This window comes from Scardinius erythrophthalmus, assembly GCF_964197995.2.
Source record: "Scardinius erythrophthalmus genome assembly, chromosome: 22".
Taxonomy (NCBI): domain Eukaryota; kingdom Metazoa; phylum Chordata; class Actinopteri; order Cypriniformes; family Leuciscidae; genus Scardinius; species Scardinius erythrophthalmus.
The window spans coordinates 25,409,025-25,431,969 of NC_138242.1; the positions used below are offsets into that span (position 1 = coordinate 25,409,025).

The 22,945-nt window shown below is 38.6% G+C and overlaps 1 protein-coding gene across 1 annotated transcript in view; it reads right to left on the reverse strand.

Moving 5' to 3' along the window:
- col11a1a (collagen, type XI, alpha 1a) overlaps nucleotides 1-22,945 on the reverse strand; it is a gene marked incomplete at its 5' end in the record, with an annotated part of 69,229 nt that overhangs the window by 10,468 nt on the left and 35,816 nt on the right. The window contains 28 exons of the mRNA XM_081353473.1: nucleotides 565-618; nucleotides 1,350-1,403; nucleotides 1,499-1,552; nucleotides 1,684-1,791; nucleotides 2,471-2,524; nucleotides 3,134-3,187; nucleotides 3,329-3,382; nucleotides 3,686-3,739; nucleotides 5,692-5,799; nucleotides 5,904-5,957; nucleotides 6,481-6,534; nucleotides 7,536-7,643; nucleotides 7,835-7,942; nucleotides 10,611-10,664; nucleotides 13,843-13,932; nucleotides 15,433-15,540; nucleotides 15,648-15,701; nucleotides 15,888-15,941; nucleotides 16,043-16,096; nucleotides 16,781-16,825; nucleotides 16,913-16,966; nucleotides 17,093-17,137; nucleotides 18,694-18,747; nucleotides 21,167-21,220; nucleotides 21,385-21,492; nucleotides 21,590-21,643; nucleotides 22,385-22,429; nucleotides 22,517-22,570. Coding sequence (XP_081209599.1) covers nucleotides 565-618; nucleotides 1,350-1,403; nucleotides 1,499-1,552; nucleotides 1,684-1,791; nucleotides 2,471-2,524; nucleotides 3,134-3,187; nucleotides 3,329-3,382; nucleotides 3,686-3,739; nucleotides 5,692-5,799; nucleotides 5,904-5,957; nucleotides 6,481-6,534; nucleotides 7,536-7,643; nucleotides 7,835-7,942; nucleotides 10,611-10,664; nucleotides 13,843-13,932; nucleotides 15,433-15,540; nucleotides 15,648-15,701; nucleotides 15,888-15,941; nucleotides 16,043-16,096; nucleotides 16,781-16,825; nucleotides 16,913-16,966; nucleotides 17,093-17,137; nucleotides 18,694-18,747; nucleotides 21,167-21,220; nucleotides 21,385-21,492; nucleotides 21,590-21,643; nucleotides 22,385-22,429; nucleotides 22,517-22,570 — 1,845 coding nt within the window. The remainder of the gene's footprint in view (nucleotides 1-564; nucleotides 619-1,349; nucleotides 1,404-1,498; nucleotides 1,553-1,683; nucleotides 1,792-2,470; nucleotides 2,525-3,133; nucleotides 3,188-3,328; nucleotides 3,383-3,685; nucleotides 3,740-5,691; nucleotides 5,800-5,903; nucleotides 5,958-6,480; nucleotides 6,535-7,535; nucleotides 7,644-7,834; nucleotides 7,943-10,610; nucleotides 10,665-13,842; nucleotides 13,933-15,432; nucleotides 15,541-15,647; nucleotides 15,702-15,887; nucleotides 15,942-16,042; nucleotides 16,097-16,780; nucleotides 16,826-16,912; nucleotides 16,967-17,092; nucleotides 17,138-18,693; nucleotides 18,748-21,166; nucleotides 21,221-21,384; nucleotides 21,493-21,589; nucleotides 21,644-22,384; nucleotides 22,430-22,516; nucleotides 22,571-22,945) is intronic.

Genomic DNA, 22,945 nt, shown 5'->3' on the forward strand with positions numbered 1-22,945 from the left:
TCATTTGGCTGAACAAATTTCTTTTGATGTGGCAGTGGGAGAGGATCTCCAATTCCTGTCCCGAATGTGACAGTTATATTTCCTCTTACTCTGTAACATCCTTTACACCGCCGTCCCCGCATCACTGTCACTCAAACAGGCCCAGGATCAATATAACGTCTTGACTGATTTTCTTCTTTCATCCTGAGAGAGATGTAGGACTACAGTGGAGGAAATGAGTTCTGGCTCTGACGCAATTTAAACGCTGTTTTCGATTTCAGACTGATGATTTAGTATGCACTATTCATCACCCTGCGAAGGACTTTGTTTTTTCTCTTTGCCGTTGAGCGATATGACCCTGGGTGAAAAACAACTGATCATCCGTGCTGATGAGGACCAGTCTTTAACAAAAATGGTGACTGTTTTACACAGGTCAGAATCTTCATTCAATTAATAAATAGCAGTTTTAGTATGTGTTCCATTCTTAGTGAGAAAAACTGTTTGTATAATTAAAAAGGTTTGTTATCCATGCCAGAGATAAACTGGCTCTGCTTTAAGTATAATAGCGATGACGACTATACATACTCTTTTGCCAGGAGGTCCTGGTGGGCCAGCTTCTCCAGAAGGACCAGGAGGTCCCTAAAATAGAGTGGAGGAAGAAAATGAATCAAAACCAGAAAACAACTGAACCAACCTATTTTAGATAATTGACTTTGTTCATAACTAAACATTCATTCTTTTGCCTTGCCAACCTTAACCAATTTTGTGAAATTAACTGAACACAATTAAGAAACACAGGGGTTTCAAAAGCACACAGACGTAGGATGGATACATCTTAGCGAAATTATTCAGCTGTGTGATTATTTGATTTTAAAATGATAAACTTCTAATCAGAAGCTGTATGCATTTCTGTGAAAGTGTGTTGCTCAAAACAAACCTCCCGTCATTAAACTTTCATAGAACTGTAGCTTATAAATGGGCCTCGCACAAAGACTCTCAAGGCTAGACATTCACATTAGTAAACCTAGAGATTCAGATACATTGAATTTAATGGTAAATTAACCAATTTTCCTGCACTGGAAAATCCAAATTACTATAATAAATGTTAAAAAGGACTTCAGTTTATGGGCTGCCACTGCTCAGACAATTATGTTTGACTTCCGTATATCCAATTACAGTTTATTAATCTATTTGTACTGTATTTATAACTATGCAAGAGGAAAACACAGTGCTCTGCAATTTAAATCATCATATTTTGAGTAATTATTGCCTGAATAAAATGACAAAGTATGCATACAGCAGGAAATTATAAATGCAGTTTATAAAAACTATAGTCAAAGGTATTGCGCCTAAATATTATTAATACTCACAGGTTGACCAGACTCTCCATCCTCTCCTTTTTCTCCTGGGCCACCATCTATTCCCTGATCATTTTAAAGAGAAAATTTTAGAGACAATTGACAAAACATGCAAACACCTTGCAGAATATTAACCCTGCAAATTACATTTTGCTACTTACAGCAACACCTGGCTCACCAGGTGGACCAGGGTCTCCAGGAAAACCAACAGGACCCTATAGTAACAGATTGAAAACAGGTTTAACACAGTTACATATCATTAACTTTAAACTGAATTCATTCTTAATGTCCTTAACAAATATTAGGACCTACTAAACTAAATGAATGTCAGTTGTGTCACACTTACAGGGTTACCCTTGGGTCCATCATCTCCAGGGGGTCCTTTGGGACCTGGAGGTCCAGCAGCACCAGAGGGACCAGCTTCACCTTTCTCTCCTCTCTCACCTTTTGGACCCTGCAGAATTAATAACAAAGACGAAAGGGCTGAATAAAGAGCCCTGAGGCACTCCTTGAACTAAAGAACCCTGAGAACAATGAGTGCAGCCACGCTCTACATCCTGACAAAGCAATTCAAAAGAGTTAATCAACCATTCATGTCAGTATTGACAGGCTAGAATTTTGACAGGCTGCATTTCCATCTGTAATACATATATTCCATTAATAACAAAGTTAACATTTTAGCTTTATTCAGTTCTTTTTCCCCCAGAGGTCCACTTGAAATCTAAGGTTTTTGTGGCAAAAAGGAGTAGTTTCTGAATGCCAACCAGATATTCTGGTGTCAGAAATCCAAGAAACTGCTTTTCCAGTTTAGTTTCAAATGAAGGGATGTTTTGAGTATATTTTTACAGTTATTTTTCATGCACGCCTTTATTCTAAATGTTCTAAAAGTGACATTTTGATTCCTCATGATATGACCCCTGTAAAGTTAACTGAGTGATATTTTAGTACAAATGTCACTGTATTTAGCTATTCTTTGTATGATGAGAGTAAAGACCTTTATTGGAATCATTCCTGCAATTTAGCGACTCACTTAGTGTGGCCACTTAATTCAAGACAATCAATAAAGCCTGAAAAGCTTACAGGAAGTGATTACCCGCACCATCACACAGATCTCTCCTGAGAACTTAACTTACCCCAGGCCCAGGCTCGCCAGGAGGTCCAGGGTTGCCAGCTTCTCCTTGTTCACCCTGTGAAGGATATTACTAGTTATAAGCTAAAACCACCATACCATATGATTTCTAGCTGTCAAACTTCCATTTTGGAAACTTCCAAATTCCAATTTCAAAAGTTTATTTGACAAACACCAGCAAATCTAACTGTACCATTGTCATTTTATCCTCCATGCTTTGAAAAATGAAACACCGGTCGAAGATCAGAGCAACCAAGTAAGAATATGGCACATTTGACTTTTAAATAGAATGAATCAGAAATACTATCTAAATAAAGCTGCATTATGTTTCTTGGCAGTAGCTTAATTAACTAGTCTGGACAGTAGTGGACATAATACTCAACTACTAATGGATGAAACATCATGATGACCTGTTACATATTCTAAATTCATCTCCACAGCCAGCCAAAGCATTAAATATTGATGGCCTGTGGGCCTGCCAAATAGCAGTGAAATGGAGGGGTTTTATCAGAACTGCAGTAATGTAGGCATTAATCGTTTTGTTATACTAATTCAGACAAAAGGATGACACGAATAATAAATCAATGAAGTCTTCAAAAGAGACTTGAAATAGGTATTTGGCCCTGATATTTTTGGGAATAAACACTGGAGATAGGAATACTCTTACCTTCTCACCCACAGATCCCATTCCTCCTATTCCACCAGGAGGACCTTGTGGACCCTTCAATATGTTAAGAGATTATGTCAATTTGTGAAGAGGCATACGTGAAAACCATTAACACTGAAGCCATTTAGTTAAAGTGGTGTAATTTTATGGATTTGCTGATTGGATAAAATGTTCAATGTTGAGAGATGCTCTTACATCAGCACCAGAAGGGCCTTGAGGACCTCTGGGACCAGGTGGGCCAGGGGGCCCCTGTGGAGAAACAAGAAGAGAGACAAATGAGATTTTACTAATAGTTGTCAAAAAAAAAAATGGTCAAAGTTGTCAAAAGCAAAATGAAATAAGGCAAAATTAAATTAAATGCTAAATAACACAATAATAAACAGAACCCTTAAAGAAAGACACTTTTAAAGAAATTAAAAGGCATTTCTGAGCAGAATTTTCTGTCCTGTATTCATATTTTTGGCTTTTAAATAGAGCATTGGGGAGTGACATGTCAAAGGCATTTTGTTAGAAAAAAAAAAATTTATTTAATAACTGGTTAAAACATCTTACCATAGGACCAACGTCTCCATTTTCTCCTTTTTCACCAGGTGGTCCAGGAAGACCCTTTAAAAATAAATAGATATTGTTGTATTTATATGCATCTTCAATATATAAATGTCCATACATGTACATACTATAGTACACTGACTGATGTCACTGACTGTGCAAAGATGTGAGGCACAAAAAAAGACCCTCTGAAGAAAAGAGAAAAAGAATCTGGCCCAGACGCAGTTACCAGAGGACAGCAATAATGCTTCATTTCAGAATTGGCGGAGAAAGGCAAAAGGGCCATATGGCAAATGGAAGAGGCAGAGGCGGAGTGCGGGAGTGTTTATTGAGTTTTAGTATCTGTCATCTTGAAATCTAAGAGAGCAGCTAATATCCTTTGTCAGATTTTTAGCTCATGTTCAGCAAACACTATATTATTTGTCACCTTTTCATAGCTGGCAAAAAGCGAGGGGTGGAAAATGTAAAGGACTTTCAACACTAAGCACAATATGAAAGCTATTTTACCCGGCACAGAAACTCATCTATGCACATTTGCCAAATATATTTCCCCAGAGCGGCACAGGATTCATTTGAACATTCGGGGGAGAACATGTCCCTCGTCTTACCCATTATTAAGCCCTAAAAATGCGCCTAGGACTTAAGAGAACCCCATTTTAAATCCAGAACATTGGAGGAATAAAACGGGCAACCAAAAAGAAGTTAGATGGCCAGCAGCATGCACTTCATTTCATTTGACGCCGCTCTCCGCTTAGGGGCTAAAGCTGAAAAATTCATGCCGTTTTTCAGCTTAATTAATGGCCAATTAAATGTTTTCCCCAGCAGGAAAGGTAAAACATCCATCAGTGAGAGTAACCAGGGAAGCATTTGTTTTAAAGAAGTCCAAAATACTATAACATCAGAGATCTCGGATCAAAACACACCTGCATTGGCGAATAAACACGCTAGGCATGTGACCCCGGTATCATGCGTGTTTGATCCTTGACATTTAATCCCTAATTGCCTCACCGAGTGGCGACTTCGGGGGCTGCTCATTCAAAGGCGTTTCTTCGTCATCCGTTACATGTCAGGACCGACGACATCTAAAGTCTAATTTGGTCTGATATTTACTCGCCCAATACCCACGTGACCTGTAGACTTGGCAGACCGACACGCTGATTCTCGTGCTGGTAAGAGATCTCATCAGGGCAGAAGCCCTTAGTCAGAGACCATTAACATAAACACTCATTACACACTGAAGGGTGTGTGTGCACTGTCCTAATGTCTATTGGACCGGGTCACTAAATGCAATTAATAAAATCCAAATGGAAGTGCATTACGCCCAATTAAAACTCAATTGAATCAAATGGCTCAGAGATTTGGTGGCGTAAGAGGACTACAGGAGCAGTCGATGTTACTCCATTACCGCGATGACTCGCCTTCAGAGGAATCAGCTAATTGATTGATAGAGGAATGGCAGAACCTTGAGGCTTCAGATCATAATATGATCAAATAGAAAGAGAGAGATGAGATGATTAAAATAAATCTTCTATAAATACAGTGTGTTTACTACACAAAAAGAGTTTTTTTTTATTAAAACATTTATATATATATATAAATAGACAGAATGATTTTGTTGGGACTGATATTGTGCAAAAAAACTTTTATAAATTCAATTTTCTTTAATTCTCTTAATTTCTCCTTTTGTCCTCTCTCTTTAATTACTCCGCTAATTAGTAGAATAAATAAATCAGTTGTAATTATACCACCAGCAAACCAAAATTTTAACTGTTCATGTAATGGACCCTACATGTCTGCAGAGAGTGTCTACTTATTTACTAGAACAATTCCAGCAGAAGTGGAATCAAAAGGAAATCAATTCACATCTCAAACACCTCTACTGCATCTACTGCCCAGGGCCACCAGCTAATGTTGTTTGTGCTGCATTAGTCTGGGTTACCATGGGACTGGCGACTCAGTGCTAAACAAAAGAAAAAATGTTAGCTTGTGAATGGCACTGTGGGACTCACCTGCAGACCGATGGGACCAGGAGGTCCAGGGAAGCCCCGGGATCCTTCATCTCCCTTCTGTCCAAACATACCCTGCTGTCCGCGAGGACCTGGCTCACCATCAGCTCCCTGAAATAAGCATTAGTCAGAGTCTCAATGTATTCTGACTGAGTCAATGTAAAAATGACTGAAATAATAACTAAGGTAATTCTGAATGTGCAGTCAAGACGTACAGCAGGTCCAGGAGCTCCAGTAGTTCCCTGAAGACCAGGTGGACCTGGAGGACCCTAGTGGGCAACACAATAAAGAAGGTGATCAGAATAGCAGAACTATGATGGGAATCATAAGGAATTGAATGATTCTGGTTCCTCAAAGATTTAATGAATGGCTCTTTTAATACTTTTTAGGAAATCACTTGTTGGAGTTGGACATGATAGTAAGGACTTGTGGTTCAGTGAGCAAGTCAAGAACCGATTCAGTGATTGACAATTCAGTTGCGTAATTCATGTGTTCAAGACTGATTTATGACTCTTTTAGATCAATTTATTAAAGGAACTGGTTAATAAGACTTATTCATTAGTAAATCGGACTATACTGGTTGCGTATGTTTTTTGTTGCATGCAACAACTAGCAAGGACAACACAAAAGAAGGCCAATTAATGTTTTTTTTGTGTGTGGAATCAGTGAAAGAGCACAAATGCTAAACAAATGTCCTTAAAATCATTAGGTAATGGTTTGTAAGTAGAATCGGTTCTGCATTCAAATCCTACTGTTTGTATAAATAAGGATTTTACGACAGAATTTACTCACATGTTCACCTTTGTCGCCTTTACTTCCCTTCTGTCCTGGTTCGCCAACTTCTCCCTGGAAAGAAGTTTAAAATCAGTCATGCAATATCCATTTTGTCTTTTAAAAAACTGTATTATGCATAAATCACACTGGTGATTTTAAATGAAAGAAACTCTGTTGAAGTAATGTTGAAGTAAACCATTTACTGTGCAGTAAAAAAATATGACATTGGCAATGACCTGCATAGAGTTTTAATGTAAATGAAATGACAAATATTGTCTCTGAACTAACAGACATGGCCAGATAAAGCTTTTCTACAACATATTCTTGGCACGTAAGCCATGAAGTTGGTTAGAGGATACTGATGGAGAGACAACGCTTATGGTACCCTGCGCTAATTTGATTATAGGCTGCCTTTGCTGATGATGATGGATTGGCGGCAGGGGAGAGCGACTGAGAGATAGGCGTGCGTTTCAGATGTTCGTACAGTGTGTGTTTGTGATGATGAAGAATGATAGCTGTCCAAAAAATGAGGGCGAGGAATTCTGGGAAGAGTTGTGAGATATGCTAGGGTGATAGGAGAGAAATTATTTTCTTGTTTTCTAGTACAAATATTACAAATAATTTAAAACAAGAAAATTTACTTGAGAAGCAAATTTGCAGGAGACTTTAATCTTGAATTAAGTTTTCTTGATTAAAAATTCGTGCTCCATTGGAAAATAGTTTTATCTTGTTTTATGTACAAAGCGAGGGCAATTTAGTGAGATTTATGGGATAGTTGGGATAAGAAAAGATATATTGATGTACTGACATACTGAGATTTTTCTGCGGTGTAAGCCTGTTAAAGTAACTTTTGATGCATTGGAACAAAACTTTCTTCCATTAAATCTGTACGCGAGTTAAGATGAAGTGAAATCCGTTACTGTCCTTTTGTGGCGACTGTGAATTGGCTGCAGGAACGGACACATCAGTAGAAGCATTGTATTCATGTAATTTGGTAATGTAATGCTTGGTAATGTAATGCACCTTCTCTCTACTGTCTAAGCTTATTAATGTCAATTAAAACTGCAATTAACCTTGTCACCATCTTCTCCAGGTGGACCCTGAGGTCCTGCTGGACCCGGCAGACCAACTGGACCTTGAACTCCATCCCGACCGGCTGGACCTGAAGGACCTCTCTCTCCCTGAACAAAGACACAGATTTTTCAGTTCGTGACAAATTACATTCTGAATTGAAATCTATTTTTTTCCATTTGCTGAAAAGATGCATGTGCTACAGTAAGTTAGATGGTATGCAGTCACTGTGCTGTAAGCAACCTTAAACTTTCACTAACAAATGCAATATAAGAAACACATATCTAATAAGTGAGATTACCGGTGCACCCTTCTCTCCAGCAGGTCCCGGGGGTCCCTGAGGTCCAGTACGCCCAGACAAGCCAATGGGGCCAGCAGGTCCTGCTGCTCCTCTCTCACCAGGGGAACCCTATAACCATCACAGGCAAAACGATTAAACATATTTGACACTGAGATACACCATAGACAAATACACACTATTGACAAGTCTGATTTACTGAAGCATATACTACATCAGGGTTTTTTAAAGTGTAGGGCGCACCTTCCCAGGGGGCGAGAGCATGTTATGGGAAGCTAGGGCTGAGTGATACGACGATGTCAATCGATTGAGTTTTTCTATATAGCTTTTCTGTATGTAAATTTATCAGCAGTGCAGGGCTACTTAGAGCAGTAAAGTGAGTCATTAAAAGCACAAAACACTGTGAAAAATAACTGAATTCGGTACTGACAGGCGACTTTCTGTAGCACACCCGACGTGCACGAGTGCTGAATTTAGTTTACTTTTGCGGCTTATTGCGCAGTTTGCCTAAAAAATTATTATTAGATCCATGCATAGGGTCTTAAAGTGACAGCAGTCTCACATAGGCATACCTGCTGCTGTCTATATCGTTAATGTTAATCAAACAACAAAAGAAAAAAAAAATCATTCACAGCGCTTATATCTTTCAAAGCTTTCAAATCTGTGTATAATTCATACAATGCAGACTATAAAGTTAAAATAGGGGTTGGGGGGTGTGCATTGTCTATTTTGTGTTAGAAGGGAGGCCCACTGTCTTTGACTTTGAAAACCCCTGTACTCAATTAATAGGCTTGTAAAGATCTGCCGTACCTCACTCATTAGTCATGTATAAAGGATTAAAACAGATTCTCCCAAGCGACAACTTCCTTTCAAGGATGTACTTTTAGTGCAGAAAATCCAAATGAGGAGCTTTAGCTTTTGAATGATTATGCTCTAGCCACAAAACCCAAACCATTCAGACGTTTTGGTGTTACGGTGTTGCTATGCAGTTGCTAAGGCATTCTGAGTGTTTTAACATTGCTATGCTGGTGTTAGGGTGTTGCAATGCAATTACTAATGTGTAATGTTCTTATGCTGATGTTAGGGTGATGCTATGTGGTTGCTAAGGCATTCTGAGTGTTTTAAAATCACTATGCTGATGTTAGAGTGTTGCTATGCAGTTATTAAGGTGTAATGTTCTTATGCTGATGTTAGGGTGTTGCTATGTGGTTGCTAAGGCATTCTGAGTGTTTTAAAATCACTATGCTGATGTTAGAGTGTTGCTATGCAGTTATTAAGGTGTAATGTTCTTATGCTGATGTTAGGGTGTTGCTACGTGGTTGCTAAGGCATTCTGAGTGTTTTAACATCGCTAAGCTGATGTTAGGGTGTTGCTATGCAGTTATTAATGTGTAATGTTCTTATGCTGATGTTAGGGTGTTGCTATGTGGTTGCTAAGGCATTCTGAGTATTTTTAACATTGCTATGCTGATTTTAGGGTGTTGCTATACAGTTACTAAGGTTTTCTGAGTGTTTTGAACATTGCTATGCTGGTGTTAGGGCGTTGCTATGCAGTTGCTAAGGCATTCTTAGTGTTTTGAACATTGCTATGCAGATGTTAGGCCATTGCTATGCAGTTGTTCTCAGTGTTTTTAACATGTTACCATGTGGATGGTAGGCCAGTTTTACAGTATATGTGGTTGGTAAGGTGTTCTGAGCGTTCTTAATCAAACTCTATCGGATTTAGCATCCATTTAAAATCTTTAGTCCCAACAATAAACTTGTGGTATCACGTCATGTTCATGTGGGACATTTTATGCACCAAATTGCACCTGATAGTGATCTTTGCCTTTGCAAGCAGTGCTAAATAAATCATTGCACAGGGACAGTACAGAGGGTCTTCAAATGGCCTAAACATCCCAGAGGATGCGTGTGCGGTCCCGTGCAACACTTTGCGACTAGCGAGTGCAGTTAACTACAGCGTGGTGCGGACGGAATCAAACGATCAGAACAACACAGACAGCTCTGAGGGGAGCTGTTCAAGGACCGTAAAACTTTCGGTTCGGCGCCAAATGTACTCTTACTAGTGGGCGAACATGCCCTTAGACTCCTTATCTCGCTTTCTAAATGTGGTTTAATTTGTAGACCCCCGCAGCTTCATACAAATGCAAATGTATCCTTTATCGGACTTACACAGTTGAATTTAAAACTCCTCAATGACTTTTCATCCATCTATTCTAATCTTGCAGTGCACTGTCAAGGCCTGAAAAAGAGCAATTATAGGGTGACAATACTTGTCTATTTTTTTTCCTAAAGAGAAATGAATCGGTGAAGAAAAGAATTTGATTTTAATTAAAGAAGCTTGAGGACATTCAACGTCATGCCCATCACATAAAATCTAATGAAACAGCTATGGTATAAAATGTCAAGAGGAGGTAATTATGAAGTAGTGCTGTGAATTTATCTCAAGACACTGTGGTGGTCACCATCACACCCTCTAGTGTTAACTAATGCCACTGCATGGTCTTTTGAGAGGCACTGCGGGAGACATCGATCCTACCGTGTACGATTCGGTATCTCTCATTTAGAAAGAGTATGAATCAGCTGCGCACTCTTCTTTGTTTGCGCGTGTGTTCGGTGGCAAAGAACACTTTTTAAGAACACCTTAATGGTGTTTTTGAGCCTTAGATCTTCCTGACCAGTCCCTCAACCCTCTCAGACTCCTAAATATTGAATGCCGCTTTTGGGAGAATGAGCTTTTCACGTTGAATGAAGGGAAACCATGGAAACAGAGTACTTACAACAGGACCAGGGGGGCCCTGAGGGCCCTCAGCTCCTTTCAAACCAGGTGGACCCTGCAGAGGGCAAAAGAGAAAGAAGAACAAAAATGGGTGAGTAAATAGGCCTAACAAACAGCTTCATATCAAAGTGTCAGCACTGGCTATTTTCTCTTGAACATTATCCAACACATTATCTATTGATGCTCAAAACCATATATAAACATGTACTGTATGTTTTAGTGCATCATATCTGAGCAAACAAGTCTACCTCCAGCTCATGTCTGAGATAACACAGAAAAAAACTCATAATGGAGATTTCACATTGAAAGCTATTGAGAATCCACACTGAAAGTGCTCATGGTTGTTCTTTTTCAAACTTTGGTTCTTGCAAATGTGTCGTGACCAAAAACGATGTACAAAAAACCTGTGGCGTTAGCCTTCATTATTGACATTTAACCTAGTTCTACACATCTTTCGTGCTAAGTTTGAATCTATGAAAGTGTGAAAAAGATTTGAGAACTCAGGCTTAAATGTCGGATTGTGTGCTATCATATGGCTTCAGATAACTTGGAATATAGTGCACAAGTCATATTGGGTTTTTTGGAGCTTTGTGGTCTGTATGCTTTTGTTTAGAAAGGAGCAGCGTAAACGGTAACACTTTATTTCGATGGTCCAGTAGACATTCTAACTATAACTATAATTTGAGTATTAGTAGACTGTCTGCTTAAAGGGTTAGTTCACCCAAAAATGAAAATTAGGTCATAGTTTATCAAGCGACAAGAATACTTTTTGTGCGCAAAAAGTAAACAAAAATAACGACTTTATTCCACTATTAATTTCCTTCTCTCTGGGCCTCAAATGAGTTCACGTAGTGTAATAGCGCAGCGCGTCTGTGTTGCACGTCACCACGTAGGCTCACTATTGGCTGACGCTGGTCATGTGTGATGCGTGTGACGTACAACACAGACGCGCTACGCTTAAACACTATGTGAACTCACTTGAGGCCCAGAGAGAAGGAAATTAATAGTGGAATAAAGTCGTTATTTTTGTCTACTTTTTGCGCACAAAAAGTATTCTTGTCGCTTGATAAACTTAAGATTGAGCCACTGATGTCACATGGGCTACTTTGATGATGTCTGTATTGCCTTTCTGGACGTGAACCGTTTGCTGTCCATTGACTTTCAATGGAGGAACAGAAAGCTCTCGGACTAAATCTAAAATATCTTAAACTGTGTTCCGAAGATGAACGGAGGTCTTACGGGCTTGGAACGACATGAGGGTGAGTCATTAATGACATAATTTTTATTTTTGGGTGAACTAACCCTTTAATATCTGCAAACACTTTATTTTGATGGTCCCCCCCAACTGAAATTCACTGACTATAAGTAACTTTGCAACTGCATTCAACTAATTCTACTAACCCAAACCCTAACACTTAACCTTACAGTCTACTAATACTCTAATGAGACATTGTAACATGTATGCTCTGTTTTGGTTTAGTTTCGTTGTGTTTTAGTTTAGCCTGTGTGACCTAGTTCTTCATCTTTGTGCGTTACTTCTACAGCCACCCGTGACAGACATGTAGTTACAAAGTTACTTTTAGGTTGTAAAATGTCTGAAGTGGACAATGGAACTGAAGTGTAACCACATAAACATTTATGTGAAAACTTCTCCTTATATATTAAACAAAACAAATAAACATACAAGATTGGAACAACATGACGGTAAATGACGTTTAAGATAACAAACTTTCTATTTATCATTTTTAGACTAATTATTACTTTCAGCACAGGATCAAAATGATTCTATTTCTGTGATGTTTCGCTCATCGACTTAAATGCTTCAAAAATTACCAGGAACACTGTGGGAGATACAAAATCCAGAGAGGATACTACTCTAATGAATTCTTATGAACTATTCTGCAATTCCATAAATAAATCCAGAGATATGGTGATCTCATGAAGCTCTCAGATTTCATCAACATATTATTAAGCTTTTTATTAAAAGGAATAGCTAGCCCAAAACTATATACTTACCCTCATGTTGCTACAAACATATATTTTCAAAGAATCTTTACATAGATAGAAAAAGGTACACAAACACACCATAAAAGCACCATAAACATAGTCCATATGACACGTGACCATACGTATGCTTTATTCCAAGTCTTCTAAAGAGCTAGCATATGATTTCTTATAGTGCACATATTATATGGACCACTAATATGGCAACTTTATGGAGCTTTTGTAGTTGTATGGAAACTTGTATGGAGCTTTTGCGGTTGTATTTTCTGTTCCACAGAAAAACTAACATCATACAGGTTTGGTATGACATGAGCGTGAGTAAATGATGACAAAATTGTATTTTTGAGTGACTTCTTTTTTTAACAATGAGCAAAAGTAAATGAGGACGTGAGAATCACACACATACCCATGTCATTACAGACCATTGAGTTCTACTGCCTCTAAACTCATTTTTCTACTTGCACAAACTACAGCGCAATGTGACAGTGGGTTTGGTCTCTTCTGACTGTGGCTTTCATTAATCTCAGTTTGAGAGAGAAATCCACAGAACTCGACTGCCTGCTGGTTCTGCTTCCACACGATTGATATTTACTAGCCTCTTTTTCTCTCATAGGACAGTTGTCATCAGGGGCACAGTAAAAATCAAAGAGCTGACAAGAGCTCTCGTGTGTGTGCGTGTGTGTGTGTGTCAGTGTTCATGGAGGTGCCGTCGTGTTTCCTGTGCGTATGTGTGTGAGGGCTTGAGATTGCCTCTCTAAAGGGCAGACACACACAGTGGTCTCAGTAATGACTGTTGCTGTCCTAAGAGGGGTAAAAAAATCGCCCCAGTAGAAAATAATCAGGCAGCTCATGGAGAGCCAGCCTCTGCCACTGACCTTGAGATCAGACATCAACAATGAACAAACAACCTCATCTCCAAAAATCTAATTGGCAACATTTCCAATTAAATCATTCTCTGGCCAGATAATACATATAAAAGACAACAGCCCAGCCACTTCAAAAGGTGGTAAATGTGAGCCGCAGCCAAATTAGCATAATGTACCTTTGCATTAAACAATGCAAAGTTAGCCCTTTTAGAGGTTCTCTGCCCTATTAAAGTCTTGGTGGAGTGTATTGAAGTCCAATTCTGTGGCTGTAATGAGCCAAGGCTGCTGTCTAACCCTCTGTCTACCTCTAAGATTAGGAGGATTTATTGCAGTGATTTATTCGCTACAGGAGCACAATCCTACCGTCACTCCGGGAAGACCTCTTTCTCCCGGGAACCCTCTCAGTCCTGGAGGACCGTCTTTTCCTGGACTGCCCTGAGGACCTGGGTCTCCCTGCGGACAGACATATTTTATTGAACTTCAAATATAATGAACAGGAAATTTAAACCAAATGAATTTTCAGCTGATGCTAATGAGCTTTGAACTGATGAAATTATTCAGAATTATTGCTAGCTTCAAATCCACCGTCGCTAGCACTGGCAGGTCGATTCAATTAATGCTTCTGACTTCACAGCATGATTAAAACTGAAGTGTGTAAATTTTATATAATGAAACATTGGCCTGTTGAAAACGTTTTTACAGCACATTTTTTGAGGAAACAGGCTGGAATAGGAATGAGTAGAACTTTAAAATATAATGAAAAGAACATTTAAACATAAATATGTTGATATGTCTAACTGATGCTGATCAAATTTCAACTAAAAGACAATTTCATACACTACTATTCAAAAGTTTGGGGATGGTGGGATAGTTATATAAAACAGAAAAAACAGTAATAATGTGAAATGTTATTACAATTTCAAAAGAACAGCATTTATTTGAAATAGAAATCCTTTGGAACATAAATGTCTTCACTGTCACTGTTGATTAATTAAATGTGTCATTGCATAATAAAGTATTAACTTATTTCATAAAAAACATGATGACCCAAAACTTTTATACAGTACATTACATTATTAATAGCTCCAAATAAACTTCTGTTCATGAAGCCCTAGCGGTGGTAGGTAATATTTCAGCACAATTAATGCAAGCCTGCCTAAAAAAGTAATAACAATAATAAATGTGTCTTAAGGGGCCGGCAAATGCAGTAAACTGCAATCATACGTGCCTGCCTGAGGGACTCAAGAGTGAATTTTGAGTTTTACAGTTTTAGCCCTTTGAAAGACAATCTCCACTTGACCTCAGTGTCTCTGCATTTTGACTGGACCACTGAAAGTGTCATATGTCCAATAAGAAGAGGAAACAAAAGAGCAAAATCAGGAAAACGTCCAAAGGACCGTGAGTCTGACCACTCAGACTTCAGCAGCATACTCTGCCTCTGGGCTGTTCACTCATGTCTGACACACTGTCTAAAGTGAGCCGATCAAGCTGATTAAAGTGTCTCCGTTTAGGAGTGACAGGAATTGAAACCGAGACAGGAAGGTTGGACACTCAGAGAAGTTGAGTTTAGCTTTTAAAAGCCCCGTCTACTAACAATTTAGACTCTATTTAGAAAGGAAATTCAACAATTCTCCACAGTATTGATGTTATAGACACTTGGACAGATCGGGTTTTTGGCCAACAAATTGATGTTTACTGGCTCTTTTTTTTTTGTCAAAGAAAAAATAAATGTGGGTCATAATCAATCATTTTTAGTTTGTTTGACCTTACTTATTTGCTAGGCACTTTGGTTTTGTTATTAGTTTATATAGTTTTCCAATAAGAAGGGGCTGAATAATAACTGAGCTATTGAGATTCCAAAACAATCAATTATTTTCTATTTTTCAATTAATTTCTGTCTAAATTCTGTATGCCAGTTCGGCTAAAAGTTATGTAAACATGAAAGTCATTTACCTTTGCACCTTCTTTCCCACCAGCACCTGGGAGACCTTGCTCTCCGGGAGGACCAGGGGGTCCAGGATGTCCTCTCTCACCAATAGGGCCGGTTTCTCCTGTTGGACCCTTTCAGGCCATTACAGATATATTTGAGTGATATTGAAAGGCATGGTCTTCCTGCTTAGCTCAAATGAGAATACAGTAATAAATGCTGTGAAAACATGAACGCCTACCTGTGGTCCAACAACACCTCCAGGTCCTGGTGGGCCAGTTTTGCCTTGGAAACCCTAGGGAAAAAAAAAAATCAAAGCAATTACCACCTGAAAAATAAATAAATCAATCTATCTATCTACATATATATATATATTCATCCATCCATCCATCTATCGTTGATGGACCATCAAGTACAACTATTACTGTATACTGCTATTTGGGCAGCAGATCTATAAACGTGATTGATTGGAAACACTTACAGTTTCTCCCCGCTGACCAGGGTGACCGGGCAGCCCATCCTTTCCAGGTGGTCCCTAAAACACAAAATGTGGTGGTATATAGTGTAAATGACACTTTTAAAATGATTAGCATATAAAACAGCATGGATAATACTGTAACAAAAACAGATACTTACAGGGGGGCCCTTTGGTCCTGAGAAACCAACGGGACCCTGGGGCCCTTGAGGTCCCTGGAACAGACCATACAAAATAAGTATATTTGGTGAAAAGCCTACTCCTTTCCTTGGTCTTACTTAATCAAGTAGGACAGATTGTCACATTAGAATATCAGCAGCAGAACATGTTTCAGAATATCTATATACTGTATAAAGAAGGTAATCAGAATTAGAAATGTGTGCTAGAAGTGAATGTTTATCTGACCTGATAATTTGAATAAAAACTCAAATAACAAAGCATCAATAAAATATTATAAGTTGAAACTATGTTGAAAGTACAATGTAGGTATAGTCAAAAGGCTTTTGACAAGCTTAAAAAATCCTACAGATTCAGACTGAAAACCGGAATTAATAAAGAGGAAAACGCTGAAAAAATAGAGGAAAAAAACGAGAACAGGATTACACAGCAGATATACACAGTACAACATCAGATTTCAAATGATGTGAGCCTTGGACAACAGCCTTCCAGTGGTCTAATGCTCAAGAGATCTTCATAAATCTATAATAGCTTCCAGACGAAAACATAGGTCTGGTGGTAAGTCCTCTTATCTGGAGTGCACCCACATGCTGAGCTAATCCTCACTGCGCTCCCTGCAAAAGCACCCTCTCGGAGCACTTCAAGCCGTACACCATCTCACTGTAGATAGAATGATGGGAGGACAATGTTTTCTGCTGCATTGCTTTTTTGGTGGCACTTACTCTCTCTCCGGGTGGACCAGGTGGACCGTCGTTGCCTGCTGTGCCCTGTGGGATAATAAGAGAGGTGAAGCATAAGGACTGTGCAATGGAAGTGATTGACACAAGCACAGTCTGAAGGAAGTAGTAGCCTACCTTAGGGCCTGGTTTTCCCGTTGGGCCTCTGGCACCGCGCGAGCCACGGGGACCCTAAAAACTCAGAACAATTAGGACTTGATGACTTGCATAATTCAATTCAGCTTAAATGCTTATTATTGTAATGCAAATTTAAGTGGAAATGGAAGGTGATTGGGTAAGTGCTGAAGCGGTACATACCGTCGGACCTCTTTGCCCTCTTGGACCAGATTTCCCTGCCACCCCCTTTGAAAAGAAAGAAAAATGAGTGTGGTAAAAATTGAGAGTGAATTCAATAGCTACACAAAGCAAATCCAATCGCTGCAGCTGCTGCCGCTCTTTTTTGCCAAGATGAGATGGCAGTGTGTGCAGGGGAAAACAAGCATTGGAAACTTTCCCCTAGGATTTCTGGGAGCCACAGCAATATTTGTATCAGATGAGGTGTAGTAACATACACAAATACACTGGCATTTTGCACACGATCTAAACACTCTGAAAAATTGCAGCTAACTTGACATTTAATTATGAATAATCATAAATGCTTAAAGCACAGTTGCTTTTTCACTGAGAGGTTTCCCATGAACAATATTGGGAAAACCCAAGGTTTGTTTCCAATTGAGAGCATTTCCCACTACAATAATAGATGAGAATCTCTCAAAGGAAATACTTGATTAGTTTTCCCCGGTGGTCCTTTCTATACCATATATGGGCTTACAGATCGTGATGTACTGTACAGAGTCAGTGTTTTTTTTCTGTATATGCAATTTCAGTCAACATGTGTTGACATTTTTTAATAGTTTCCATCTATTTAAACTAATATCAAGCAATGCCGCTGTATTGGTACAGGTATTTCGCTCTTGTTAGTGCTTCAGGTTTACATTAAATATTACTCAGCATACTGCTTAAGAAATATAGAAGTATACACTTATCCATTGCTTTGATAAACAAAATGCATCTAAATGTAAGTGGAATTTTACACAGTAAACCACAGGCTCTCTTTAGCACAACATTGCTAACTCTCTTAATGAGGTCCTTTTTAGTGTTGAAAGTGATAGCTAATAAAACAAAACAAAATGTAATTTAAAAACATAATTTGCATTGGGGATAAGCTAAGCTAGTAGGCTAGTCGGCCTAGTTTGCTAAGCTGGTAGACTGAGCGGTAGCTTGAAAAAAGAAAAGCTAACTAAAAAACAAATTTACAGCTCTGGTTATTTACTGTTATAAGCAAAATATAATTTAAATGTCATTAATGGCCATAATAATATAGTTTAGACAACATACCTGTACATCATAAAGTGACTTTGTAAGATTTCTAATCAGGCACTGAATAGTTTCAGTCAGTGGAATGTATCTGGACTCAATTTAACAGGTGGAAACAAATTTTAATGAAACTACTTCGATTTTACTGCATAGTGCATACTACAGTAGTGCAAGGTAAATTTATGGTAAGTGTGAAGGTAAATGCAAAGGCAAATGTAAAGGTAAACATGAACAGAAAAAGTAACTATAGCCTACATGCAAAAGTAAATGTAAAGGAGAATTCAGAGATGACCTTTGACTTGAGGCACTTTTGCATACTTTCTGAAAGTGAATAGTTTTCCAGATGCGTGATCATCGTTAAATCATGTGAAGAACACAATCATTCTAGCATCTTTTGTTGTCAGGTATTGATTCGTGTCCATGTTTTTGTACAAAGTCATCATACAAATCCTTTCATAAAAGGAATCAATCAGCCTTTTTCATGTGTTTGTTATAATGCAGCGTGCACTTCACACAAAGCAGGTTGGAAGAATCCATCTCACCCTGGCTCCTTTCTCTCCGTTGGCTCCTGGGAATCCGGGGAAACCGGTCGAACCCTGCAAATCAAAGAAAAAGACTTAAGGGAGGAAGGGAAGGCAGCAAGACCTGAATATTAATGAGGGATGAACTCCAAGAGTCCCGACTCTCCTACTGATTCCGACAGTTAAATGCCATTACAATCTGTTAGCATTAGCATCTTTGGCTTTGCTACTTCCACTGTAGAGTTTTAAATAGCTGTGAGACTGCTTTGTCCCAATTGTAGGCAAGCTTTTTTCTAAGAATCATAATTCATGCGAGCGGTAGACTTGAATGCGTAAGATAAACAAGGTCGATCTCGATTATCAGTTTCCTTGTTTTGTTTGCACAAGACTAAAGCGCAGGAGAGCTCTGGAAGGGATCGCTTGTCAGTTTGGAAATACAACAGGGTTCACCAAGGATGGAGGACGATATAATCAACCAAAACAACAGTTGTTGGACGAAAACAAATGGCCACTCAGTCAGATAAACAACCAAACATAGTTAAGATTAAGAGTCATGAGTCTTAATCGCTCTCATTCTCACTATCTGTCAGTTTCTTTCTCTCATTCTCAGTGCAGTAAATTAAAAACAGCTTACCCACGTTCCTCAATCCTGGCAGCAGTATAAGCATTCAAGAAAGAAAATCAATACACTGGTTTACACATACATTTCTATTTCCTCTGCCCTGCAGAAATCAGGTTTGATTTACCATACAGGATATTCTGAAACTGTAAAGGTGAGACACTGACGAATAAGCAATGACACTCTATAAAACAATGCCACAACTCTGAAGCGAGTAACCACTCAGACAGTGATGGCTGGTCTTCAAAAGTGCACTTCATGATAATTTGAGAGTTGGCAGGCTGTTTGAATCCATTCCAGAGATGATGGCATGTCAAAGTGCTTGTAATCACATCACTTGTCTGTCGTTCGTTAATGCTGCTTAATAGAAGCGGATTTACGAGACTGCTAGGACTGGGCTTTTTTCCATATTATTCCAGTCAATTCAAGATAAGCATTAAAGGTGTAATTTCTACTCTACTATCGGCACCAAAAGGAACTGCAAAAATAGTGAATTAGGTTTCCCGAACACTCTGCCATTAGACTGAGAAACAGAACCGCACGCCACTGGTTGAGCCTGTCGAGTAAATTGGGAAATTCAAACTACAGAGTGAGGTTTTGATAGAGTAGCAATAAGCATAGTAACATTTTATAATATAGTATGTTAAATGGAGTGGTCTGCTGAAAAGTAAAAAAAAAAAAATGATTTTTTTTTTCCAGAAGCATGTTTGGTACTGAATTCACAAAAAAAAATTATAATAAAAAAAAGAAAATTTTGTCATCATTTACTCACCCTCATTTCGTTCCAAACCCGTACAGGCTTTAGTTCATCTTGGAAACACAAATGAAGTATTTTAATAAAATCTGAAAGCTTTCTGTCCCTCCATTGACAGCTACGCAACTACCACTTTGACACTTCAAAAAGTTCATAAAGAGATTGTAAAACTAATCCGTATGAATTGAGCGATTTAGTCAAAATTTTCTGAAGAGACACGATCACTTTATATGATGAACGAATTTAATTTAGGCTTTTATTCACATATAAACATTCATTTACGCACACATCAGTCGTGGTAAACCAAAGCTCAAGCATGTTCGCTTGACGTGAAAGAACCAATGAGGTTCATTGTACGATTGAGCTTGTTTATGTTTGCTGGTCAATATTTACATATGAATAAAAGCCTAAATTCAATTTGTTCATCATATTAAATGATCAAGTCTCTTCAGAAAATTTGGACTTAACCGCCCAAATCATATCTCTTCATGAACTTTTTGAAGCGAGAAAGTGGGAGTTGCATATGACAGAAATCACTCAGATTTAATTAAAAATATCTTTATTTGTGTTTTGAAGAAAAACAAAAGTCTTACAGGTTTGGAATGACATGAGGCTTGAGTAATTGACATTTAGAACATATTTAAAAATTGTCAAAAATAACTGATTATAAATGATAAATGACCATACATGTACAATGCACTTACAGATTTACCAAGCAATGCAAGTCTTTCCATTTTACCAACTAGCTGCCTGTAATGACGTCAACATTATAGAAGGTTTCCAGACCTCCAAGACCACTTAAGGTCTAATTTGGGGCTGGCTTGAACCAGATTGGGTACTGCTGTTACAGCTGATGCTGTTGTTGATGAAAGGCGCTGAGGTCTGACACATGCATCTGTGCTCAGAGTTCTCCTCGCTGCCTGCGTGACCAGCATCCCCAACAGCACAGGGAACAATCCTGGCATGAGCTGCTCATTTTAAAAGAGCCTTACTCGGTGCAGCATGCATAATGCATTCTCAGGAGGGCATTAGTTCATGCTAATGAGCCAAGTTGTTGTTTAGCTCATAAGTGAAACAATCGTGATGCACAAACAGGTGTCATGTTCAATATAAGTGCATACCTTTGGCCCTTGACGTCCTGGATAGCCAGGCAATCCCGGAACACCAAGTTTGCCCTGGAGGAAAACAAGCCAAAGATCATTAGTGCAGGAACATCTTTGGACAAACAAAAATCTAATTTAATATTAATATTCAAAACACAAACTCCGCATCACTTCCTGATTCTCCACACCTCTCTAATCAACTAATCACAGTAAACCGAAATCAACAAGCAGTGTACCTTTTCTCCAGCGGGTCCCAGGGGTCCAGATTCACCGTTGGGGCCCGAACGACCCTTCGGGCCCTCCGGTCCATCCTCACCTCGGGGTCCAGCCAATCCAAGTTCACCCTGAACATACACAGAAAATAACCCAATCAGTGCAGCCCTTCATAGGGTAAAATTAGCTTGGGCTGGAAGCCAGCAAGGCTAGAGGCTGTTTATTTACCCTGTCGCCTTTGAGACCCATGTCTCCCTTGAAACCCGGGAAACCATCCTCACCCTGAAAAGTAGGATGAGAAGAAAATACATTATGGAAAACATATAGTGATGAAGCTATAGTTTCTGCATATAAATACAACAATCAATTCTTTGGAGTTGTACTAGACCTCCATCTGCTGACAGCAAAGCAGTACAGCAACACTATCAATTACTTGTATTCAGTCTGGAAGGAACAATAATGTGAATATGGAGAAAAGTATGCTAATTGTTATGATTTATGATTGAATTCTCATTTTCTGTCACTAAGCTTCAGTATGAATCTTTCACATTCATTTGCAAGATGCAACTTTGTGACCACATTACCTGCATTGTCAACTCAACTCATGCTTTATTTATGTGGATATGGACACACTCGGTTTTGTCATGATGGCACCGCAACTCAACCGTCAATTGAGTATCATTGTCAAACATTTGAGACTGCAATCTGATTAGCATTCATTTCGAAATGTGTTGATGGCTTTTGAAAAGGGGAAAGAAGAGGTTTGTGTGGATCTGGATGTACTTAATGGTGATGGAGTGATTTTGTGTCTTGAATAAGTGTTATGACACTCTCTCTGCATGATTAAACAGCACTTATGATGTGAATGTGTAGTAGCTATTGAACTCTTTTTATGCAGATTTACTGACCAGTATGTCATTGCAGTGATTCTTAATACAAGTTATAACGTCAAGCTGAGGGTACAGCATGACACAGACACTCTCTCCCTATCTTCTTTTAAAGAAGATGTGGATTTATGCATACCTTCTCTCCTTTGCCTCCCTTCAGACCACGAACGCCGTCAGCACCCTATAAGACCGATAGCATGTGATCAAGCAAAGCTCACAAACTCATCGCACACCAATAAATCTCTATCAAACACAAAAACTGCTTTACCTTCACACCGCGAGGGCCAGGATAGCCGATGGGGCCCTGGGGACCAGGCTGGCCCTGAAAATGACAACAATGAAAAATTATAAAATGTGTGTGGCGAGGAATGAAAATCCATGACTGAAGTAACCTTGCAAGAGGTTTATAGCTAAACACAGATCAAAAACTTTCAAACACTGACTTCTTAATCTGAAATTGAATTAAGCATTCAAACTTCTTAATTGAGAACAAATGTATAATGTATAAAAAGGCAGATAACAAAAAACACACTCAATCAAAAAATTATTATTTGTTCACTTTTGCAGGTTTACTGGTCTGATAGCTAACTGTTCATAAACTGATAATATATATATATATATATATATATATATATATATATATATATATATATATATATATATATATATATATATATATATATATATATATATATAT